The 22,910-nt window shown below is 38.9% G+C and overlaps 1 protein-coding gene across 1 annotated transcript in view; it reads right to left on the bottom strand.

Annotated features, from left to right (window-relative positions):
- Positions 1–22,910, bottom strand: part of HYDIN (HYDIN axonemal central pair apparatus protein) — a 422,362-nt gene that overhangs the window by 322,936 nt on the left and 76,516 nt on the right. Inside the window, exons 14-15 of the mRNA XM_070952742.1 lie at positions 17,864–18,099; positions 12,679–12,779 (exon numbers count right to left, since the gene is read on the bottom strand). Of these exons, the coding sequence (XP_070808843.1) occupies positions 12,679–12,779; positions 17,864–18,099 (337 nt within the window). The remainder of the gene's footprint in view (positions 1–12,678; positions 12,780–17,863; positions 18,100–22,910) is intronic.

The raw sequence follows: 22,910 nt of genomic DNA, 5'->3' as shown, positions 1-22,910 counted from the left end.
AGAAGATACCTATTGATGATGAAGTTATTAAGAAAATTTTGGAATGTGCTGAAATGAGTAAATTGACATTGAAATTAGAGAACAGGAAGACAAACAATATTACTTGATATGGGATTTATTTTATCAATGGCTAGATAATAAAACATGGAAATGAAATATGAAATGAATGTAATAATAAAATATATGAAGCGGTTTTTTACGGGAGATAAGCCACTGTTAAATAATTGGTAAATGAGAATAATAATACAAAGGGATATAATAAATTGTCAAATAAGAGAATTTTGGATATGGGATTAAGCACAAAAGATTTGTAACCGATCGACACACTTTCTGTAATTGTAATGGATGATGGTTGTTTTATGTTTTGTTTAAAAATTCAAAAAAATTAAAAAAAAAGAAGAGTATTGATGCCCTTGAACTTTGGGGTTGGAGAAAACATCTGAGAATACCACAGAAAGCCAAGAAAATAAACAAACAAACAGTCTTGAACAAATCAAACCAGTGTCCTCACTCAAGGCACAAATGGCTTGGCTCAAGTTATCCCACTTCAAATACATTATGTGAAGGCCTAGCACTCTGGACAAGGTTCTGAGGCTGGGAAAGGAGGAAGGAAAGAGAAAAGGAGGATGACCTACAGCACGGGGGAATCGACTCAGTTACAGCAGTAATGAGTGCACAGAAGAACAGAACAGAATAAAATGGTTGAAAGGAACTTTGGAGGTCTTCTAGTCCACCCCTCTGCTCAAACAGGAGATTATATTATTCTGGAGAAATGGTTGTCCAATCTCTTCTTACAAACCTCTAGAGATGGAGCATCCACAACTTCTGGAGGTAAGCCAATAATACACTGATAATTTTTTCTCACTGTCAGGAAATTTCTCTTTCGTTCTAAGTTGGTTCTCTCCTTGATTAGCGCCATTGGAAGACCTGAAAGACCTGATTAGAGACAGACCTTCCTGGAGAAAATATATCTATGTGATCACTAATAGTCAACAACCACTTGATGGTATGTAATCAATCGAAATTCAGTATCTTAATATTTGTGTCACACTTGAAAAGTCCTGTGAATATACAATCAAATTATTATAACTACAGTTCTAATTGTCATATTTCAGAATGACATTCTATTTAATTTGGCTAAAATGCTGACAACTAATTCACTGGGGTGACTCACTGAAGGCAGCTGGCATGACTGGGTGAGCCCAGCCATCTGAGTGCCAACAGGTGGGCATGGCTGGGTGGGCCAAGGGCATGGCCAGGTCGACGCAGAGGATTAAGTGCAGCCAGCTTGAAGCGGATGACTCAGGGTGGCTAGGTGGACATGGCCAGATGGATACAACCACATGGGTGCGGACAGGTGGCGGCACCTCCTTTTTTCTTTCTCTTTTCTGACAAGAGGTTTCCCTGCAAAGTTTGGTGGCTTTTTCACCACATGGAGCATGTCAGGATGATAAGTGCTGACTGTAACTTCTATATTTCTTTAGAGTTATAAATCCTCACAAAGCATGTCCATTTGCAACAATCTCACTGAATCAGGGAAGGGATTCATCATTCCCCATTTGGTCAAATCCACAAAAATGGGGAAGGGGATAGTGGAAATGGAGGAGAAGGAGGAGATGTACACCGCCCTGAGTCCTTCGGGAGAAGGGCGGTATAGAAATAAAATTATTTATTTATTTATTTTTATTATTATAAACAGAAGGAGGGGAAGTTGGATATTTTATATTTTCAATACAGTTTGACATAGTTAGTTCTTGACTCTCCTCCCCCCCCCCAAAAAAAAATTCTAATAATTTGATTTTGGATACCACTGTCCATCTCTACGTTCTGATATTCTTTTTTGAATAGGGGGCAAACTAGTTTTACAGTTATATACTGTGTATTATGCTTTATCCAGGTACTAAATTTTTAGATTATTGGAATGCATTTAATCAAAGACAATATTTTTTCCTTGTTCTTATTCCAGCCATTTATTTTTCTCTTGCCCTGCTTCCACATGTAGTGTCAGGAAAGTCACAGTGGATAGGAGATGTACCAGTTTTTTTCTTTGGTTTCCTGACTTTATTGGTTTATGTCTTCCTTATCAGTGTTTCCCACAGTTAAGGCAAAATGTCATAAACAATCCCAATTAAATTTCCTTGTTTGTTGGTTTCCTTGTTTGTTGGTCTTCTTCTTCTTGTGCCATATCCATCATCGGACGTTGGCGATCATGTTGGCAATCCTATTTTTGTCAACAGCCTCATGTAAAAGTGCTGCTGAGTTTTGTCCAAACCAGTGCCCTAGGTTTTGAAGCCTTGATGTTCTTCTTCTTTCTGGACCTCATTTGCCTTCAATCTTTTCCTGAAGGATTAAGTGAAGGATGCCGTATTTTTCTGGTTGTCGCATCACATGTCCAAAATATTCTAACTTTCGCTTTTTAATGACTTTGATGATTTCCCTTTGCTTTCCCAGGTAGCTTATCACCTCATTTGTGATTTTGTTAATCCATTTTATACATAACAGCTGTCTGTAAACCACATTTCAAATGCTTCTAGTTTTTTCAAGTGGTTTTCTGTCAGAGACCAACTTTCTACTCCGTCGAGCAGGATAGAAAAGATGTAACATCTGACAAGCCTGATTTTCAGTCTTAGGCTTATGTTGTGACTGAAGAAGACCTTTTTCATTTTGAAGAATGCTGTTCAAGCTTTCTCTATCCTTGTCTTTACTTCACTGATCATGTCCCAGCTTTCATGTAAATTAAAACCGAGGTACGTGATCCTTTCAATTTATAGTGGTATTCCTTCCGAATTTATCAGTGGTAAATTAATGGGTTGTTTGCTGATGACCATGATCTTGGTTTTTGAGGTGTTAAGCTTTAAGCCATATTTTTCAGATATTTCTGAGACTCTGTTGATGAGGAGCTGCAGGTCTTCTGCAGTCCCAGCATAGGAGAGGGGACATGGCCAGCGTCACAGTGACACAATGAACTTCGGGGCTTCGGAGAATCGTTGATATTCCAGCCATTTTGGGGGTCCACAGAGCAACTTAGACATCTCGTAGGGACAGTGAAGAACAGAGGCACGGGCTGGTGTGAACAGGGAAATCACAAATTTCCTGAAACGCCGGTGAATAGCCTCCGACCCAACGACTGGAAAGACAGCCATTGGGAGCTGTCTCAAAGCTGGGGCAGCCACACAGAAAGAGAGAAGAAAAAAGCGAGGTGGATCGTCTGGGTGAGATTGAATTTATTATCTTGAAAACAAGATTCCTATCTTTACTGGAGGCATGGCCAGTGTCACGGCGGTACGATGGGCTCTTTGAGGGCTCTCAAAGACCTGCCAATATCTCCGCTGTCCAAGGGTCCCCAGGGACCTAAGCCATCCTGTAGGGACAACAAACAAAAGGGGCACGTACCGGTCAGCACAGGGAGTCCGCAAACTCCCTGGTAGGACCGGAAGAAGCTCCTCAATTCAGACAGTGCAGAAAGCGACCTAGATGTCACTAGGAAGCTGGGGCGGCTACAACAAAAGAGGATGAAGAAAGATTGCATGTGACATGAAGGTGAGAGTGATTTGATTTTTTTTACTGAGAGTTTCTCTTCAAATCTACCTGAAAAGTTCATAGGGTGGAAAAGACTAGCTGAAAGTGAGGAATGAGAGCGGGTGTGCATCCGCTCTCACATCCAGTAATTTGGCAGCGAGGAAAGCGTGACTGGAAGCCTTTTTACTTTTACTATTTTGCTATTGAGAAAAAAAAAACTTGGGGAATTTTGAATCTTTTTAAAATTGATAATAAGAATTGGTCAATGAATTGAATTGAAGACAGAAATCCCATTTGAATGAACTATTATAGAATGGTGGTGATTGCTAAAAGAACTTTGAAACTTTGAAACAACAATAAATCTTAATGAAGTGAAAGTGCTGTGTTAATGTTAAAAGTTAACCTAGTGGCGAAAGAAAAACTTCTTTGAAGAAACTCTAATAAATAACTGACCTTGACATTTTGGCTGAATGATAACTGAACAGCTGTGGAAGAGTGAAGACTAAATTTTGAACTTGCTTTTAAAACTTTTTTTTGGCTTTGATATAATTTTTCTTTTTTTTTCGAGGATGACTAGTTTAATTTAATTTAATTAATTTAATTAATTCAATTTATATGCTGCCTCTCTCTGAAGACTCAGGGCGACTATATTTATTTATTTATTTATTTATTTATTTATTTATTTATTTATTTATTTATTTATTTATTTATTTATTTATTTATTTATTTATTTATTTTTTATTTATTTATTTATTTATTTATTTTATTAAATTTCTATACTGCCCTTCTCCCAAAGGACTCAGGGCGGTGAACAGCCACAAGATAAAACACATAAATACAAAAATTTAAAATAGATTAAAAACGAATTAAATAATTTGGCTGAATTTAAAATACCCCATAATTTAAAACAAATTAAAATTTATATTTAAAAGGGGAGAAGATTTAGGCCAGGCCAGCTTGATGAAATAAAAAAGTCTTAAGCGCGCGACGGAAGGTGTGCAGATCCGGGATCCTCTGTATCTCCGGGGGGAGCTCCAGATCGTAGGTGCCCCCACAGAAAAGGCTCTCCCCCTAGGGGCCGCCAGTCGACATTGTTTGGCCGACGGCACCCGGAGGAGCCCCTCTCTATGTGAGCGTACTGGCCGGTGGGAGGCTATTGGTGGTAGCAGGCGGTCCCGTAGATAACCAGGTCCTAAGCCATGGAGCGCTTTAAAGTTGATAACTAGAACCTTGAAGCGCACTCGGAAGACCACCAGGAGCCAGTGCAGCTTGCGCAGGAGAGGTGTTACATGGGAACTCCACGTTGCTCCCATAACCACCCACGCGGCCACACTCTGCGCCAGTTGGAGCCTCCGAGTGCACCTCAAGGGGAGCCCCATGTAGAGAGCGTTACAATAGTCCAGACTAGAGGTGACGAGGGCATGAGTGACTGTGTGTAGGGAGTCCTGATCTAGAAAGGGACGCAACTGGCGGATCAGGCGAACCTGATGAAAAATCCTCCCGGTCACGGCTGTCAAGTGCTCTTCTAAAGACAGCCGTGAATCCAGGAGGACGCCCAAGTTGCGAGCTCTATACTTTTCTGTTTGTAGAAAAGTTTGTATACTTTTCTACAAACTCTTTGAAGTACTTTGTTTTGGTGGAAAGTGAAAAGCCTTTATTCTTGATTTGTTTTTTACCCAGGTGATTTTTTACTGGATTCAATAGAATTGGATTTCTAAAAATTTTGGATTACGACTTGAAGAGTCAGAAGAAAAAAAATTTTTTTTTCTTTTTTCTCTTGGCTATCTTTTCATGGATTTTTATCTTTTCTTTTTCTTTTTTTCTTGAATTCTTGCCCTTTGGGCAGCTGGATTAGTTTTTTTATTACCTTAAATTTTTGGAGGGAGGTGGTTGATTGGGATTTTTCTTTTTTTCTTTTTTAATTTTTTACTAATCCAACCTTCGGGTGGATTAGAGATTTGGATTATAATTAAATCACAAGTGGATTATAAAATATTGAATATGAAGAAATTTACAGCCCATTTGCATCCTGCATCTAGTCCCTCAGCGGCAGAAACACAGAAAATGTCAGAGATGATGGAACTAAGAAATTTTATGCAAAATGTTATGATGATATAAAACAGGAGTTAAAAGAAATGAAAGAGATGATGGGGAAAAATTAAGAGAGACTTCTGAATTGGGAATTATATTATCAAGCAGCAGCATTGACATGTCTGAAAGAATGGGTCGAACTAAGAAACACAAGATTATTAACATTGGAAGGCCATGATTTACAGTTGGGTTGGCATACTTTTTTATGGTATGGTAGAAATAAGATACATACGTACTTTCATAGACATTATATAAGAAATGCATTGTTATTGGTATGGGAAAAAGTTAGAGATAAATACTATGTGAAAATACCAATATGGTTATCAACAATGGAAGCCTTAATTCACCCAAATGTTTTTAATTTTGGAAATATTGTTAGATATAAGGTTAACTTATATCTAGATATCTGTTAACAGATAAGGCGGAATTGAAAGGGAAACAAGAACTGGAAGAACAGGGAATCGAAATGGATTGGTATATGTATATGCCAGTGTTTCCCAAACTTGGCTATTTTAAGATGCATGGACTTCAATTCCCAGAATTCCCCGACCAGTATGCCTGGTTGAGGAATTCTGGGAGTTGAAGTCCATACATCTTCAAAGGGTCAAGTTTGGGAAACACTGGTATATGCAAATACAAACAAGATATGAAAAAGATGTTAAACTACATGGTTTTTACTTAGAAAAGATTGAGTTGGATAAGATACTCACAGGAACAAAGGATAAATTAATCAAAAAATATTATAATTTTTTATTGAACATAGAATTAGAGGAAGAACAAGTAAAAGAAACAATGATAGCTTGGGCAAAAAATTTTGGATATTCAATTGATTTAGATAAATGGCAACAGTTATGGGAAATAAACTATAAATTAACAATGTCCACTGCATACAAAGAAAATCAATATAAAATGTTTTACAGATGGCATATGCCTCCCGAGAAACTGGCAAAAATGTTTAAAGATAAATCAGCTAAATGTTGGAAATGTCACCAGTTACCAGGCTCATATTACCATAATGTTGTACAACAACTTATGGATTTGAAACCAGAGCTGTTCCTATTGGGTATCTTACCAGAGAAAATTAGTAAAGACAATATATATTTGATTATACATGTAATAACAGCAGCAAGGATTGTTTATGCACAAAATTGGAAAGCAGAGAATATGCCATCGGAGGGAGAAGTTAAGTAATGACAGACGAATTGAGCTTGCAGAATGATTGGAGAAGAAGATATCCGAAAGAAAAGCAGTACACATTCTACTCAAACAGACACATGCCGTGGTCAAGAATAGATATGATGTGGATGTCAACAGAATTAATATCTAAAACACACAAGATTGATATAGAAACAAGTACATGGGCAGACCACATCCCAATAATAATGACATGGAAGGGGCAGAGGAAAAGAATAAGATGGACATTGAATCAAAAACTATTAAATGAAAAGAATTTTCAGCAGCATATGGAAAAAGAATTGACCTATTTCTTTAAAGAAAATAAAAAAGAGGTCATTACGTGTGTGGGATACCAGCAAAGCATATATTAGAGGACTGACAATGACTTATCTAGGAAAACAGAACTAACAGAATAGACAAATACAAAAGAGACTGGAGGAAGAGTAAAAGAAGTTAGAGATGGAACCACAGAAAAATTCACAATGATAAAAAGATTAAGAATTTGACGGACTTGCAAAAACATAAAATGAACTTAATGGAAAATGAAGATTTGGCGAATAAAATAAAATAAACAAAGTAAAACTTTTTTGAAAATGCAAATAAACCAGGACGATGGTTGGCATATAAAATGAAAAAAGATAAAGAAAAGAAGTTAATAAAACAACTATCAGATCAAGATGGGAATATATGCTACCAAAATGAGGAAAAGAAAAAAGTAATTGAGAAATATTATAAACGACTATATCAGCAAGAGACAGTTGCAGAGGGAAAGATAGAACAATATCTAGAAAACACTGGAATACCCAAGATCCCGGAAAAATTTAAAAAGTTATTTGAAGAAAGAATATCAATGATGGAACAGATATTCTTAATAGAGGGAATTAAGAGACAAAAGAATGGAAAAACACCAGGACCGGATTGATTACCAGCAGAGTTATACAAAATGTTTGCAAGATGTATTAAGTAACATAATGTTGCAGGTATTTAATGACTTATTATTAGAAGCTAAGATCCCTGACTCGGAGGCATACATAACTCTTATAACAAAAGAAGAATCAGATCTCCAACAAATAAAGAATTATAGACCAATTTCATATTAAATGCGAATTACAAAATTTTTGTATCAATCATGGCTGAAAAACTAAAGAGACTACTAAATTAATTTATACAGACAGATCAGAATGGTTTTTTACCTAAAAGACAGATTAGAGACAATACAAGAATTATATTGAATACATTGGAATACTATGAAGTGCATCCAGAGAAACAAATGGCATTGTTATTTTTGGATGCATAGAAAGCGTTTGATAATGTGAATTGGCAATTTATGATAACACAATTTCAAATGATGGACTTTGGGGACAGGTTTATAAATATGGTCAAAACTATACACAAAGGACAACCGGCAAAGGTAATTGTAAATGGTGAAATGACTGAAAAAGTAGATATTAGAAAGGGAACCAGACAAGGATGTCCGTTATCTCCATTATTATTTATATTGAAATTAGAGATTTTAAACAGAAGGGTAAGACAAGATAAAGAAATAAAATGAATGAAAATTAAAAAAGAAGAATATAAATTGCAAGCATTTGTGGATGATTAAGTGTTTATTATGGAAGATCCTATAGAAACAGGCCCAAAGTTACTGAAACAAATAGAGGAATATGGAGCAGTAGCGGGACTGAAAATTAATAAAGATAAGACAAAAATTTTACTTAAAAATGTGATAGAAAAACAAAAAAGGGAAATAATGGAGAAACTAAATATTCAAACAGTGAAGAAAGTGAAATATTTGGGCATTCAGCTAACTTCAAAATGTGTAACCATCAAAGAAGATAACTACTATAAATTGAGAAATCAAATTGAAAAAGACTTGGAGAAATGGAGAAATTTGCAATTATCATTAATGGGAAGGATAGTGTTAATTAAGATGAACATATTGCCAAGGATCTTATTTCTCTTCCAAATGATACCAATAAAGATTGAGAAAAAGTACTTTGAGAATTTGAATAGGACAATGTTGATATATATATGGCAAGGGAAAAAAGCAAGAATCAATATAAAAATGTTACAAGATTCTAGAATTAGAGGCGGGCTTGGACTTCCAAACTGGGAACTGTATTACTGTGCTAACGTGGATTAAAGAATGGATCTTTTTGAGAAATACAAGACTATCGACTTTGGAGGGACATGATTTGCAACTAGGTTGGCACGCTTTCTTATGGTACGGGAAAAACAGGATACATGAATACTTCCAGAGACATTATGTAAGAAATGGTTTATTAACACTGTGGGAGAGAGTGAAACAAAAATATTATATGGAAATACCAATGTGGCTTTTGACGATGGAAGCTTTGACACATCCAAATATTATTAATATGAAAAATATTGTTAGATATAAGGATATTTTACCAGAAAAGGGAGAACTAAAACAAAAACAAGAGTTGGAAAAACAAGGGATTGAGACAGATTGGTTTACACAATTGCAAATACAATCAAGATACGAAAAAGATCTTAAACAGTATGGTTTTAATATGGGTAAATCAGAATTGGATGAGATACTGATGGGAACAGATGAAAAAATGATTAAGAAAGTATATAATTATCTATTGCAAATTAGATTAGAAGATAAAGAAATAAAAGAAACAATGATAGTGTGGGAAAATTTTTTGGCTATACGATTAAATTAGAGAAATGGCAACAACTATGAGAAAGGAATTATAAATTAACAATGGCAACAGCATATAAAGAAAATTTATATAAAATGTTTTATAGATAGCATATCTTGAATTGTTGATCTGAACACGGTTTACTTTGAGACCAGCATCAACGTTTTCCAGTGCTTCATTGAAAATTGACTCAGAGTAGATATTAAACAACAGCGAAGACAGAACCCTGACAACAGCCCTCTTCGTTTTTCTGCATCATCTGAGTATTTTTGGCCTAATCTCACATTTGCTACCTGATGTCAATATAGATTCTTTATGATTCAGATGTCGATTTGGATTTGTTGGTCTACCTGAACATAAACTAGGCAAATGTCCCTTTTATTTATGGGTATGCAAATCATTCCTTTGGCTCTGTCAGGCAAGAGATCCTCATCTGGCCATCCTGCCAAGATTACAAGCAAGGGTAGCATAAGCAAAGAGCCTGTAAAGATGAAGTGAGGAAAGCTAAGGCTCATAATGAACAAAGGCTTGCAACAAAAGTAAAAAATAACAAAAAAAGCTTCTTCCAACATGTTAAAAACAAGAAAAAAGTCAAGGAAACAATTGGCCCATTGCTGGGAGAAAGTGGCAAGAAGGTGACAAGCAACAGGGAGAAAGCAGATCTACTTAACTCGTTTTTTGCATCTGTCTTTACACAAAAGGAAAAAACAGTCCAACCTATCAAAAACAACACCACAAAAAACAGATTAGGAACACAAGTTAAAATAGGGAAGAAAATGGTAAGTGAACATCTGTCTACCCTAAATGAGTTCAACTCACCAGGACCAGATGGATTACACCCCAAGGTTCTGAAGGAACTGGCAGACGAGATCTCAGAACCACTGAACTATATCTTTCAAAGATCCCGGAGCACAGGGGAACTGCCAGAGGACTGGAAAAGATCTGATGTAGTTCCCATCTTCAAAAAAGGAAAAAAAAAACGATCCAGGAAACTACAGACCTATCAACCTGATCTCAATACCAGGGAAGATTCTGGAAAAGATAATCAAGCAACGAATCACTGAACACCTAGAAGCAAACAAAGTAATAACCAAAAGCCAACATGGGTTTGTCAAAACCAGATCATGCTAGACTAATCTTATTAGGAGCCTCGGTGGTGCAGCAGACTAAAGCGCCATTAAGTGCTAGCACTTAGCTGCCAGCTGCCTGCAATTAGTGCAAGTTCGAATCTCACCAGGCTCAAGGTTGACTCAGCCTTCCATCCTTTCGAGGTAGGTAAATTGAGGAGCCGGATTGTGGGGGCAATAAGCCAACTTTGTATAGAACAATACCGCTTGGGGAGGGCGAAAGCCCTAATAAGCAGGTATATACAAAAAAGTATGCAGGCTATTGCTATAATGCATTGTAAGCCGCCCTGAGTCTACGGAGAAAGGCGGCATATAAATTGGACTAATAAATTGCATTCTTTGACAAAGTGACAAAATTAGTGGACCAGAGAAATGCTGTCGATATAATTTACTTGGACTTCAGTAAAGCATTTGATAAAGTAGACCATAACCTACTACTAGATAAAGTAGAAAAATGTGGGTTAGACAGCATCACCACCAGATGGATTCGTAACTGGTTGACTAACTGCACTTAGCGTGTAGTCCTCAATGGAATTGCATCTACACGGAGGGAAGTATGCAGTGGAGTACCCCAAGGCTCTGTTTTAGGCCCAGTACTCTTCAACATCTTCATCAATGACTTGGACAAGGGGATAGATGGGGAACTCATCAAATTTGCAGATGACACCAAGCTGGCAGGAATAGCCAACACTCCAAAAGATGGGCTCAAGATACAGAAGAATCTTGACAGACTTGAACATTGGGTGCTATCTAACAAAATGAAATTCAACAGTGAAAAAAGTAAGGTTCTACATTTAGGAAAGAAAAACAAAATGCACAGGTACTGTATATGTGGTACCTTGCTCAATAGTAGTAACTGTGAGAGCGATCTTGGAGTCCTAGTGGACAACCATTTACATATGAGCCAGCAATGTGCAGCAGCTGCCAAAAAAGCCAACACAGTCCTGGGCTACATAAACAGAGGGAGAGAATCAAGATCACGTGAAGTGTTAATACCACTTTATAATGCCTTGGTAAGGCCACACTTGGAATATTGCATTCAGTTTTGGTCGCCACGATGTAAAAAAGATGTTGAGACTCTAGAAAGAGTGCAGAGAAGAGCAACAAAGATGTTTAGGGGATTGGAGGCTAAAACACATGAACGGTTGCAGGAACTGGGTATGTCTAGTTTAATGAAAAGAAGGACTAGGGGAGACATGATAGCAGTGTTCCAGTATCTCAGGGGTTGCCACAAAGAAGAGGGAGTCAAACTATTCTTCAAAGCACCTGAGGGTAGAACAGGAAGCAATGGGTGGAAACTAATCAAGGAGAGAAGCAATTTAGAACTAAGGAAAAATTTCCTGACAGTTAGAACAATTAATAAGTGGAACAGCTTGCCTGCAGAAGTTGTGAATGCTCCAACATTGGAAATTTTTAAGAAGAGGTTGGATAACCATTTGTCAGAAGTGGTGTAGGGTTTCCTGCCTGGGCAGGGGATTGGACTAGAAGACCTCCAAGGTCCCTTCCAACTCTGTTATTCTAAAATAATTTTCTAAAGTAAGAACATAAATCATAAGAATATGAAAACCACAGTGACAGCCCAAGCCTTGTCTTATCTTGCATTCTAAGAGACTGGACAAGCACTTGTCTGAAATGGTATAAGGTCTCCTTGGAAAGGAGAAAGAAAAATGCAGCATTTCTGCAAATTTGGGTGGGGGTGGGGAATCCATCCCTTGCCTTTCAAACTTTGCCACTTCCCTACTTCCCATTTGCCAATACATCTCTGGGTGGTTTTTGTTGTGGCAGGGTGTCGAGTTGGCTCCACATCCAGTTGCCTGGGGCAATTTGTTCTGCGCCCACCTGCCACGCCCACCTGGAGCCGCCCACCTGGCCATGCCCACTCAGCTGCTCTATGTCAGCTGCCCCGAGTCATCCACCCTGAGATGGCTGCACCAAATCCTCCCTGTCAACCTGGCCACGCCCACCCAGTCACACACACCTGGCTGCAGTGAGTCTCCCATTCCCTTTTCACTGACCCTTCCATGTTATCTTGTTTAGAATGGAGACGAAGACTGGAATCACAATAGAGGCCACAGCATTGCAGAAATGAAAAGTACCTTGCTGAAATTGGGAGGGCCAGCACATCCTCACCACTCCCTTTGACGTCCACTACAAGGGCAGTTTCATAGGTCTTCACTGTGTTTGAGCATATGGTCACCTGCAGTGGAAAAGGAAAACAGGGATTCTCATGTTGCTGAGAGATTATTGCCATCCTAGCTTGGACATTTGCTATTACATTTTATTTTTGTGCTACAGCTATTTCTCACTTATGGCCACAAAGCACAACAGAGACCACGAAATTTGCTATTAAAGTGATGCAGCCATTATTATTCAGCTCGGTGTCCTATCACATCTGTACTACGGTAACAGAATAACAGAGTTGGAAGGGACCTTGGAGGTCTTCTAGTCCAACCCCCAGTTCTGGCAGGAAGCCCTATACCATTTCAGACAAATGGTTGTCTAATCTCTTCTTAAAAACATCCAGTGTTGGAGCACCCACAACTTCTAGAGGCAAGTTGTTCCGCTGATTTAATTATTCTAACTTAATTAATTGTTCATGTGAGGTACCACATGGCCACACTCAATTGTGTGAGCTTTTTTCTGCATTTCCTGAGGCTTGCAATTTTCCTTTTAACATTAAGTGAAATAGGTGATTTTTGAGGGAAACAAGAGGTACAGTACTACTGGGAGAGTGTGATAGTGATATGGTTTCCCCGGTTTATATTAATATCATAATAAAAGTCAGATTTATATAACAAAAGATGCAGTGTTGAATATAGCAAGAACAATAGATGTACTTTTAAAAAAAATTACTAGAGCAAAGATACCAATGAAGACTTTAAACTTTTTAAATAATCAATCACTAATGTTAGCTGAAAATAATATTAGCCACAAAAAATATTTCCAATTTAGCCTGGTTCTTCAAGGAGATTATTAGAATTGTGTTGTATGATGAGATAAGAAGAAAAACTCAGAAAGGCATGAAATTACAGTACACGGTTGAAACTGTAAGATGGGAGACAAATGATTCAAAACTCTCTAGGGATTTTGTAGGAAGAGGAAACAGCGTTTCATTCAACTAAATCATTTTCTTTTACTGTATTTACAGTAAATACAGTATTTATTTTACTGTATTGAAGTGCATTTTAGAGCGAAGCATTCCACATTTTAGGTCTTTGAGTGGTGTGCCAGGGGAATTTTCAAAAATTGGTAGTGCCAGAGCCAAGAAATAGTCATGGCCAGATCAAAAAGTAAATTTGATTCAATATAGTTACATACAGAGCTGCAAAATTTGAAAGCCAAGGAATGGATTCCCCACCCCCACCCCATTTTCAGAAATGCTCAATATTTCTTTCTACTTTCCGAGGAGAGGTTCCAAGGCTGTTGAGACATACAGTATTGGAGAACATTATTGTTGTGGCTCCGTTACCTGAGCCTGTGTCATCGGCAGGAGAGGACTCCGAGAGTGAAGGAGAGGAGTTGGCAAGGCCTCCCTCTCCAGGACCCTCCTCTCTGGCAATGCCTTCGGTGTCCGCCGAAGGGCAAGAGATAGGGCCGGGGCCAAGCACGTCCATGCAACCACAGGTGGACGTGATGAGGGAAATGAGTCTTGGCTGGATCTTTGGCAGCATCGCAGAGATAAGCGCGCGCAACAGAAGAAAAGGCATGCCAGAGATTAAGCTGAGTCACTGGACCACACCCCACAGGGTATAAAAGGGGGTGAGGTGGCCATTCAGACTCTTGGCAAGCAGCTACTGGGTTGCTGCCAAGGTTCTTATCGGAAGAATTGGTTGTCTGCCAGTTTATTTAATCCCCGGCTGTCTGTTTGTCTGCGTGTGTGAGACGGGGACAGAACAATTATCCAGAAAGCTCCAACTGACAAGTTTTGGATTTAGCTTTATTATTTCCATAATAAATTCCATTATAATCAACAACAGAAAAATGAACAGATCCCTAAGGAGGAGGATTGGGCCCAAAGGTAGGTGAGTTAAACCACCCAATTATTACTTAAGAAACTCTATGGTAGCAATCTAAAATATAGAATTAGCAATTATCTGTCTGCTCGATTTCAAATTCCCAAAGGTATTCCTGGCTAACCCGGCTGTCAGAAATATTGAACCGATATGGCGTAGGGTTCCCGTTGTGTGACACACTGAACCAAGTTAAACAACGGATTAAAGATATACATGGGCAAATGGATATGGCAACCCTTTCAACTAATCATTCCCTTAAACTGCTGACAGCAGTTAAAACAACTTTCACCCTGGAAAAGTATTTATATTTAGAAATGCCATCAGTGGAGAGACAGTTATTTGTTAAGTTTAGATTCGAACTTCTAGATACCAACGTTAGATTCGGCCGTTATCAAAAAATCCCGTATGACAAAAGAATATGCATATGTGGGGTAAACTTCGTGGAGGACATGGCGCATATAATATTCGAATGTAGTCTCTATCAGGAAGTTAGAAATCAATATCTGTTCCCAATTATAAATAAATTTCCCCACTGGAATATAAGCCAAAAATTAGCATTTCTGTTGAGGGCTGACTCTCCTCCCCTGGTAAGAGCGATCACTCGATACCTTAAAAGGTTGACGGCAATACGGGCCAGTTATATCAAGGAAAATTTTATCGATTGTAAGAAAGATGAGCTCAGTTAGAGAGGAGCTATCCTATTTGGGTTATCTACTCTTCTAGTCTTGGCAACTTAGCTATTGAAATTTGATATGGTAAAATTTTAATGTCATCTATCATATATTTTTAGATTGCTATTTTTGTAACTGTTTTATCTTTTTCCCTTTTTGTTTTCTGTTTTGTTTGAAAAGGCCTTCGGGCTATTCAATAAATTATACACCTATCTGTCTGCTCATCCTTTTTTCTGTTTGGTAGCTGTGACACTAGAAATATCCAGAAAACCTCAGGCAGTCATACTGCAGAAGAAAAAAACAGGAAGTAATTGGGCTATGATTACCCATCAAGCAAAAAGTTGGGAAATTGAAATTCTGTCTTCCCAATCAGAATCAATGCTACTTTTGCTTTTCCAATTATCTTGTAAAACTGTATTGTGAATAACAGTCCAAACATTTTAAAGTTTATTTGTCAGGTGTGCCTCCTTTCAGTACTCAAAAAAGAAAAACCCCGACTCCATTTTCATAGAGAAAGGTACTTTTACTGAGTATGAACTGAATGCAACCAAAGAAAAGCAAGATCTGAGGCAATAGGCGTGAAAAATCACGTATAGAAAGCATCCCTAAAACCCTCCCCCCAATCGTCCAGTCAGGATTATCCAATCCACATCCCCCCCAGGGATCATATGGGGTGCGTTTGATGGTGCCATCCTCCTGGTATGCCACGACGGTTGACCTTGAGTGGTTATCAGCGCTCTTCTCAGCTTCAGAGAAAACGCTGAGGAAAACTTTCTCTCGTCTTCTTCACCAGCTCACTTCCCTCCTCCCAGACATTCAAACAGCTCCCCACTCCCCCCATTACAATGGCAGCTGAGCAAGCAAGCAATAAAAAGGCGGAGGCTGACATTTTTCTAGATATCACCAGGCATACTTACTAAGCATGGTTTGTTCTGAACATGAGTTGTTAAATGAGGTGTAATTGGCTAGATGAACACAATATGTTAAACCATAAATAAATAAATTATAACTGAGTTTACAGAATACAGATGGTTTAGTGAAATGCTTCAGCTGTTTTGTAAAGAACAAAACCAACGTAACTGTGATTTTCAGTACTGTATAGTACTGTAGAAAGAAAGCTTACAGGTAGTCCTCGACTTACAATCACAAGTGAGTCCAGAATTTTGATTGTTGTGATCATTAAGATTCTAGAAAGAGTGCAGAGAAGAGCAATAAAGATGATAAGAGGTCTGGAGACTAAATTATACAATAGACATGCCTAGGTTGCAGGACCTAGGCATGTCTAATCTAACAAAGAAAAGGACTAGGGGTGACATGATAGCAGCTTTCCGATATTTGAATGGTTCTCAGAGAAGAGAGGATCATCCTATTTTCCAAAGCACCTGAGAATAGGACAAAAAGTGGAAGATTTTTAAAGAGTGATCCAACCTAGAACTAAGTCCCAACCCTGAGAACAATAAGCCAGTGGAACAGCTTGCCTTCAGAAGTTGTGGGCGTTCCAACACGGGAGGTTTTTAAGAAAAGATTGGACAGCCATTTGTTCTTCTGCATGAGTAGGGGGTTGGATTAGAAGTCTTCCAAGGTCCCGTCCAACTCAATTATTCTATGTTCTGAGGAGAAGGAAGGAAGGAAGGGGAAGGTCACAGGACACTTTCCTTCCAGGGCCCCAAAGGTCAGTCACAGTCATGTGACTGCAATGGCCAAAGTGGCTGTCATTTCCAGAGTGTCAGAATATTAGTCATCATGTGATCATAATTTGGGGGAACCAATCAGAAGCCTATTACAGGCAGTCTTTGACTTTTTTTTTTTTTAATTTGATTTATATGCCGCCCTTCTCCGGAGACTCAGGGCGGCTTACACTGCGTTAAGCAATAGCCTTCATACTTTTGTATATTTATACAAAGTCAGCTTATTGCCCCCACAAACTGGGTCCTCAATTTACCTACCTTAGAAAGGAAGGAAGGCCGAGTCAACCTTGAGCCTGGTAGGATTCGAACCTGCAGTAATTGCAGGCAGCTGTGTTAATAACAGGGTGCTTTAAACCACTGTACTACTAAGGCTCTATGACCACAATTGAGGCCAAAATTTTTGTTGCTAAGTGAGACAGTTGTTAAATTTAATTCCTTTTTATGACCTTTCTTGCTATAGTTGCTAAGTGAATCCCTGCAGTTGTTAAGTTAGTAACAAAGTTGTTAAATGAATCTGGCTTCCCCATTGACTTTGCTTGTCAGAAGGTTGCAAAAGGTGATCAGAGAACCCCAGGACACTGCAGCCGTCATAAATATGAGTAAGTTGCCAAGCATATGAATTTTGATCATGTGACCATGGGGATACTATAATGGTCATGTGAAAAATGGTTTTTTGTTATAAACCTAAGGAGAAGAAATGTCATATCTGCTACTCGCTTTATCCAAGACTGGGAATCTTTCAAGAGCAAGGAAAATAATTAATTAATAACTCACTAAGTATTCAGCATTTTCAAGGGGCATTGACTGACTTCAGGAAGTCTTTCCATTGCATTCTCACAATTAAATTCTACAGACAGCTAGTTGTACTTTGAATTTCAGTGGTGTTTCAAGGCTTCAGTGGCTTTGTACCTCAATGTCCAGAAATCCTTGTGGGCGAATGGTACCGTAGCTGGGAGAGATGGTAAATTCCTTGGGCTTTGCAGATGCAAACCATGCCTTTCTCCATGTTGGCCTTGAGATATCAGAGGCTTGATCCTGACTCCTAATACTTGGCTCTCCATTACCATCTCCTGGGACATGCAGGCTGAAAGTCATGGGCACCAGTGAAGTGTTGCTGAGGCAACAGGACAGGGTTTGAGGGAAACCTGGAAGCAAGAATGGAGGTTGTAAGTGATCTGAATGAGGGCTCTGAAAAAGGCCACCAAACCAAACCCTCCCACTTTACGCAAAATCATCTTTAGGACTTGCTAGCTTGCACCCTTTAGGGTAGTGGGATAAAGGGCAGCTCTTAGGAGGAAAACCTCAAGAATGACAACAGATGGAACCAAGGATATGAGAGCCAGTGAGGTGTGATGTGGTGTTTTGTAAGTTCATCCTAGGCAAAGGAAGCTCACTGGGTGTCTTTGGGCCAGTCATTTCCTTCATAGAAGCACTTCCTGACTGAAGTAGGTTTGAAAGTTTAATACGCATAGGGCAGAAGGCATACTCAGAATTCCTGGCAAGTCTGCACACAGCCTACTCTCAGATTCCTGCTCTATGTAGCTCTGCCCAATAGTACCAATAATACCCCGCCCCACATATCACCCCTACTCCTGGGTGCCTCTGTCTCAGGCCCACCTAGCCATACCTCCCAACCATCACAGCCCTACCCATATTATATCAAAACTCTGCAACCAAAAGTAAACAAATGCACCCCCATGGTCTCCAGACCCCCCCAGTGAAACACCTGGATCTTCTAGGGAGCCTCTGCTGCTATGGTCACCCTTTCAACTCAATCTAAAATCCAGGATGCAGAGTGGGGCTTATAACAGAGTCCTCCACAACCTTAGCTCCACTCTTGGCATCCAGACCCCACAACCAGGATGCCCTGGTCTGCCTTTTCTGCAACATTCCTTGTTGGCAGCACTGCCACAAGCAGCTGAATCTCAGACTATTATTTGTTGTAGTTGTTGTCATTGTTGTTATCGTTATCGTTGTGGCTGTTATTCTTCCTCCCCCTCCTCTTCCACACTGATCTTGCAAAAGTGATCCATCAAGCAGTTCCAGGAAGACCAAAGAGAATGTAGGAGCAATATCAGCTTTCCTGAGCCCAATAGTGGCATTCAAACCAGTGGTGAAAACTGAACCGGTTTATTACTGGTTTGTTGGTTGCGCACGCACGCTGAGCACCAAACAAGTACTGTGCGTGCGTATGCACACTGCCCACCATGCACCCAAATGTGAGGTTCGCACAGGTGCACAGTGCACGCCAAAAGGAGGCATGGGGTAAGTAGAACAGCGCGCAGGGGGTGTGTGTGTGATTATCTGTGGCATGCGATCTTCAGAGTCTTTTTTTTTACTTTTTTTCACCTGAATAGGTTGTAAAAAAATGCTTCTAAAAGTTAAAAAAAAAAGGCTCTGATGATCACGCTCCACAACTGTGATTGTCAGAGCCTTTTTTTACCTTTTAAAAGCATTTTTTTACAACCTATTCGCCCAAATACATTGTAAAAAAATGCTTTTAAAAGAAAAAAAAAGTTCCGATGATCAGCTGAGCGACACCCGATCTTTGGAACTTTTATTTTTACTTTTTAAAGCATTTTTAACTACCGGTTCCGGACAACTGGTAGTAAAAAATGCTAAAATTTTTTTAAAAAAGTTCCAATGATCGCACTGCTGATTGTCAGACTTTTTTTTTTTTTTACATTTTTTTACTACCGGTTTGGTGGTAGAAAAAAGTAGCCTTTTTTACTACCAGTTTGGGCGAACTGTACCAAACCTGGAGCATTTCACCTGATTCAAACCAACCCTAACAGATAGCTTTCCAGGGCTTCCTTCTCTGAAGTATGGCTGTTTTAAGCCACATTAGCCATGCTTGTAATGAATTTCATGCTATAATGATCCTTTCCAGAAAGTATCAATAGGTACTAAGATTAAGCTGGGACTGACATTTTCACAAAAAAATGGCATACTTGGACAGAAGTGTAAGATCAGAAAAGCAGCAGCCCTGCCTTTCTTTCAGCACGAGAGCTTCTTGCTTAAGCTCCAAAGTTGCAGAAGGCAGTTGTTGAGTCTAGTGTTGTTAGTTAGTAGTTGATCAAGTCCCAGATTAGTTACAGTATTGTACAGGGTTGCATGTATAGGTTCAGTTGTACATTCATTTAGGGTCCAATTAATAAGTGGTAAATTAAGGTCACCAAGAAAGATTATTGGGTGTGGGCAGGAGGCTACCCAGGTTAGTAGTGAAGTTAACTTGTTCGCATGTGCGATATAGTAGTCAGGGGCTCTGTAACATAGTAAGAAGTGAAGTGTGGTGTTTAAGGCAGTTCACAGATGATGGTCTCAGGAAGAGCAAGTTTGCGTGTAACTTGAATATTTTTTAGATGTAGGGACTTTTTGTAGAAGATAGCAACACCACCTTCTCTACGGATTTCACGATCTGACCAGTAAACATGATAGTCTCTTACTGTAGTAATGGAGTCAGGGAGGGATGTATTCAGCCAAGTTTCACAGAGAAATATAATGTCGAATATAGCCGTATTTAGTAAGAGGAGGAATTCAGGTATTTTATTTACAAGGCTTCTTGCATTAAGTAGCTTGCATTTAAGGTCAGTAGTAGTTGTTATAGAGGAAGTTTGGGGCATGCGTGCCTAGTTTTGGATGATGGGGGATTGGATGGAGGAGGATTGGGTGTTAGAATGTGGGTTGTGGGATTTTCTTTTGATACAGTCGGCACGATAGTCGATGTATAAGTCAGTATGTCCTTGTTCTTGATGTCTTTTAAGTTCTGATCGGAGTTCACGGGAGCAGATTCTTTGCAATATGGATAAGTCAGGATAAGAGTGAAGTTTGTTATGGTTGATGTTGGTTTTGGTGATTGAATTTATTATATGTACGAATATCATTTGATGGACTCATTTTTGCAAATAACTGCAAAATCGTGGAGCTACTGAGCCATCATTGTATTTGAACTCAGGGCCATCTCTTGAAATTTTGATGATGTCATCTGGGGAGATATTTGGTTTATTGGAGTTTCTTATAATGTTGTGAACCTTTGTGATATCATCAGATTCGTCGTTGTCATCCAGGCCAAATAAAATAGCGTTTGGACATTTTTGTTCATGTTCAATGGCATCTTTGATAAGTAAGGATATATTATTTGGTGGGTTTGAATTATTTGCTGGGTTGATGGTTACTTGTGGTTTAGATTGAGGTGGTTGTTGTTGAATTGAGGTAGTATTTTCAGTATTTAGGTATTTATTTATCATTTCTTTTTTTTTCTTCAAGAGATATTAGACATGCTTGTAAACTTGCTTGTAAACTTATTTTTAAAATTGTTTCTAAATGTGTTACTAAACTTGCATCTATGATGTCAATGGATGTAGATGGGACATTTTGAATGTCTTGCTTAGGGAAACATGATGGACAGTGACAAGTAAATCCCAACCCTTTCTGGATCGGGACTCCTTATGCACGGTCACTCATGCCCTCGTCGCCTCTCACCTGGACTACTGCAATGCTCTCTACATGGGGCTCCCCTTGAGGAGCACCCGGAGGCTCCAGCTGGTTCAGAATGCAGCCGTAATTCTGGGTAATTATGGGGGCGACATGGCGCTCCCATGTAACACCTCTCCTGCGCGAGCTTCACTGGCTCCCGGTGGTTTTCCGGGTGCGCTTCAAGGTATTGGTTCTCATCTTTAAAGTGCTCCATGGCTTAGGGCCCGGATATTTACGAGACCACCTTCTGCCACCGATAACCTCCCACCGGCCAATCCGCTCCCACAGAGAGGGTCTCCTCAGGGTGCTGTCGGTCAAGCAATGTCGACTGACGACCCCCAGGGGGAGAGCCTTCTCTGTGGGGGCACCTGCCCTCTGGAACGAGCTACCCCCAGGAATACGACTGATCCCGGACCTCCGTACTTTCCGTCGAGCTTTGAAGACCTTCCTATTTCAGCAAGCCGGGCTGGCTTAAAATTTTAATGGGTTATTTTATGGGTAAAGGGTTTTAAATTTTGGGAAGCCAATTTGATTTAATTCTGTTTTAATTTATTTTAATTTTTATATTGTATGTATTTTAATCTTGGCTGTTCACCACCCTGAGTCCTTCCGAGAAGGGCGGTATACAAATTTAATAAACCTTAAACCTTAAACCTTAAATATATTTGATGCTTGTATGAGATTTGCTATTTGTTTGGTTAATTTTAAGCAGGTGAGATGGGCGTAATTGTCACATGTATGGCATTTAATGATATCTTCATTATTACTGATAGTTGCAGAACATTTAAAGCATGTACAGGAGTTGTCTAGGTCATTGTTGGTAGAAATATGTTTTTTTTTGGGAAGGTATTCGTAGTGGCTTTTTTGCATCTTTTGCTTGGCATGGTGGACTTGTTTTGTAGATGTATAATCTGTTATTTGCTGGTATGGATTACTTAATCTTTTATTTGTTGGTAATCGGTGACACACTAATCAATAATAATAATTATTCAATATGATAGGCAATTAATTAATTAAAACTGCATTAATAACAGTAATTAATTAATCAGTTAGACAATGAATCAATTTATCTAAAATAGTAATCTACTAGACAATCAATTAATAAACTAGACAATTAATGCTAAAGCAACTAGACAATTAATACTAAAGTAAGCAGTAACTATTAATTAGTTATACTAAACACTAAATCAGTAATCAGTGAATCAATTTGATTAATCAATATTATTGAAAGACAGTAGTGAAAGAGTGGGGTAGTGGTGGTTTTAAAGATAGCAGCAGCATCAGTTTAAAAGCAGCGTCAGTTTAAAAAAAAAAGGCAGCAGCGCCTTTGGTTATAAGGGCATTAGTAGCGTCGGTTTAAAAGGTAGCATCAGACAAAATGATAGTCCGTTTCCCAATGCTTTTCGCTCATCTGCTTTGTTTTGAAATCAATAGCAGCCCGTTTCCCACTGTTTTTCGTCAACCCTGAGAAAATCACTGA

Source organism: Pituophis catenifer, unplaced genomic scaffold, assembly GCF_029215685.1.
Source record: "Pituophis catenifer annectens isolate HBS135680 unplaced genomic scaffold, rPitCat1.0.hap2 SCAF_13, whole genome shotgun sequence".
NCBI lineage: Eukaryota > Metazoa > Chordata > Lepidosauria > Squamata > Colubridae > Pituophis > Pituophis catenifer.
Note: the sequence above shows the minus strand (reverse complement) of the source record. Positions and strands in the feature narration are given on the sequence as shown.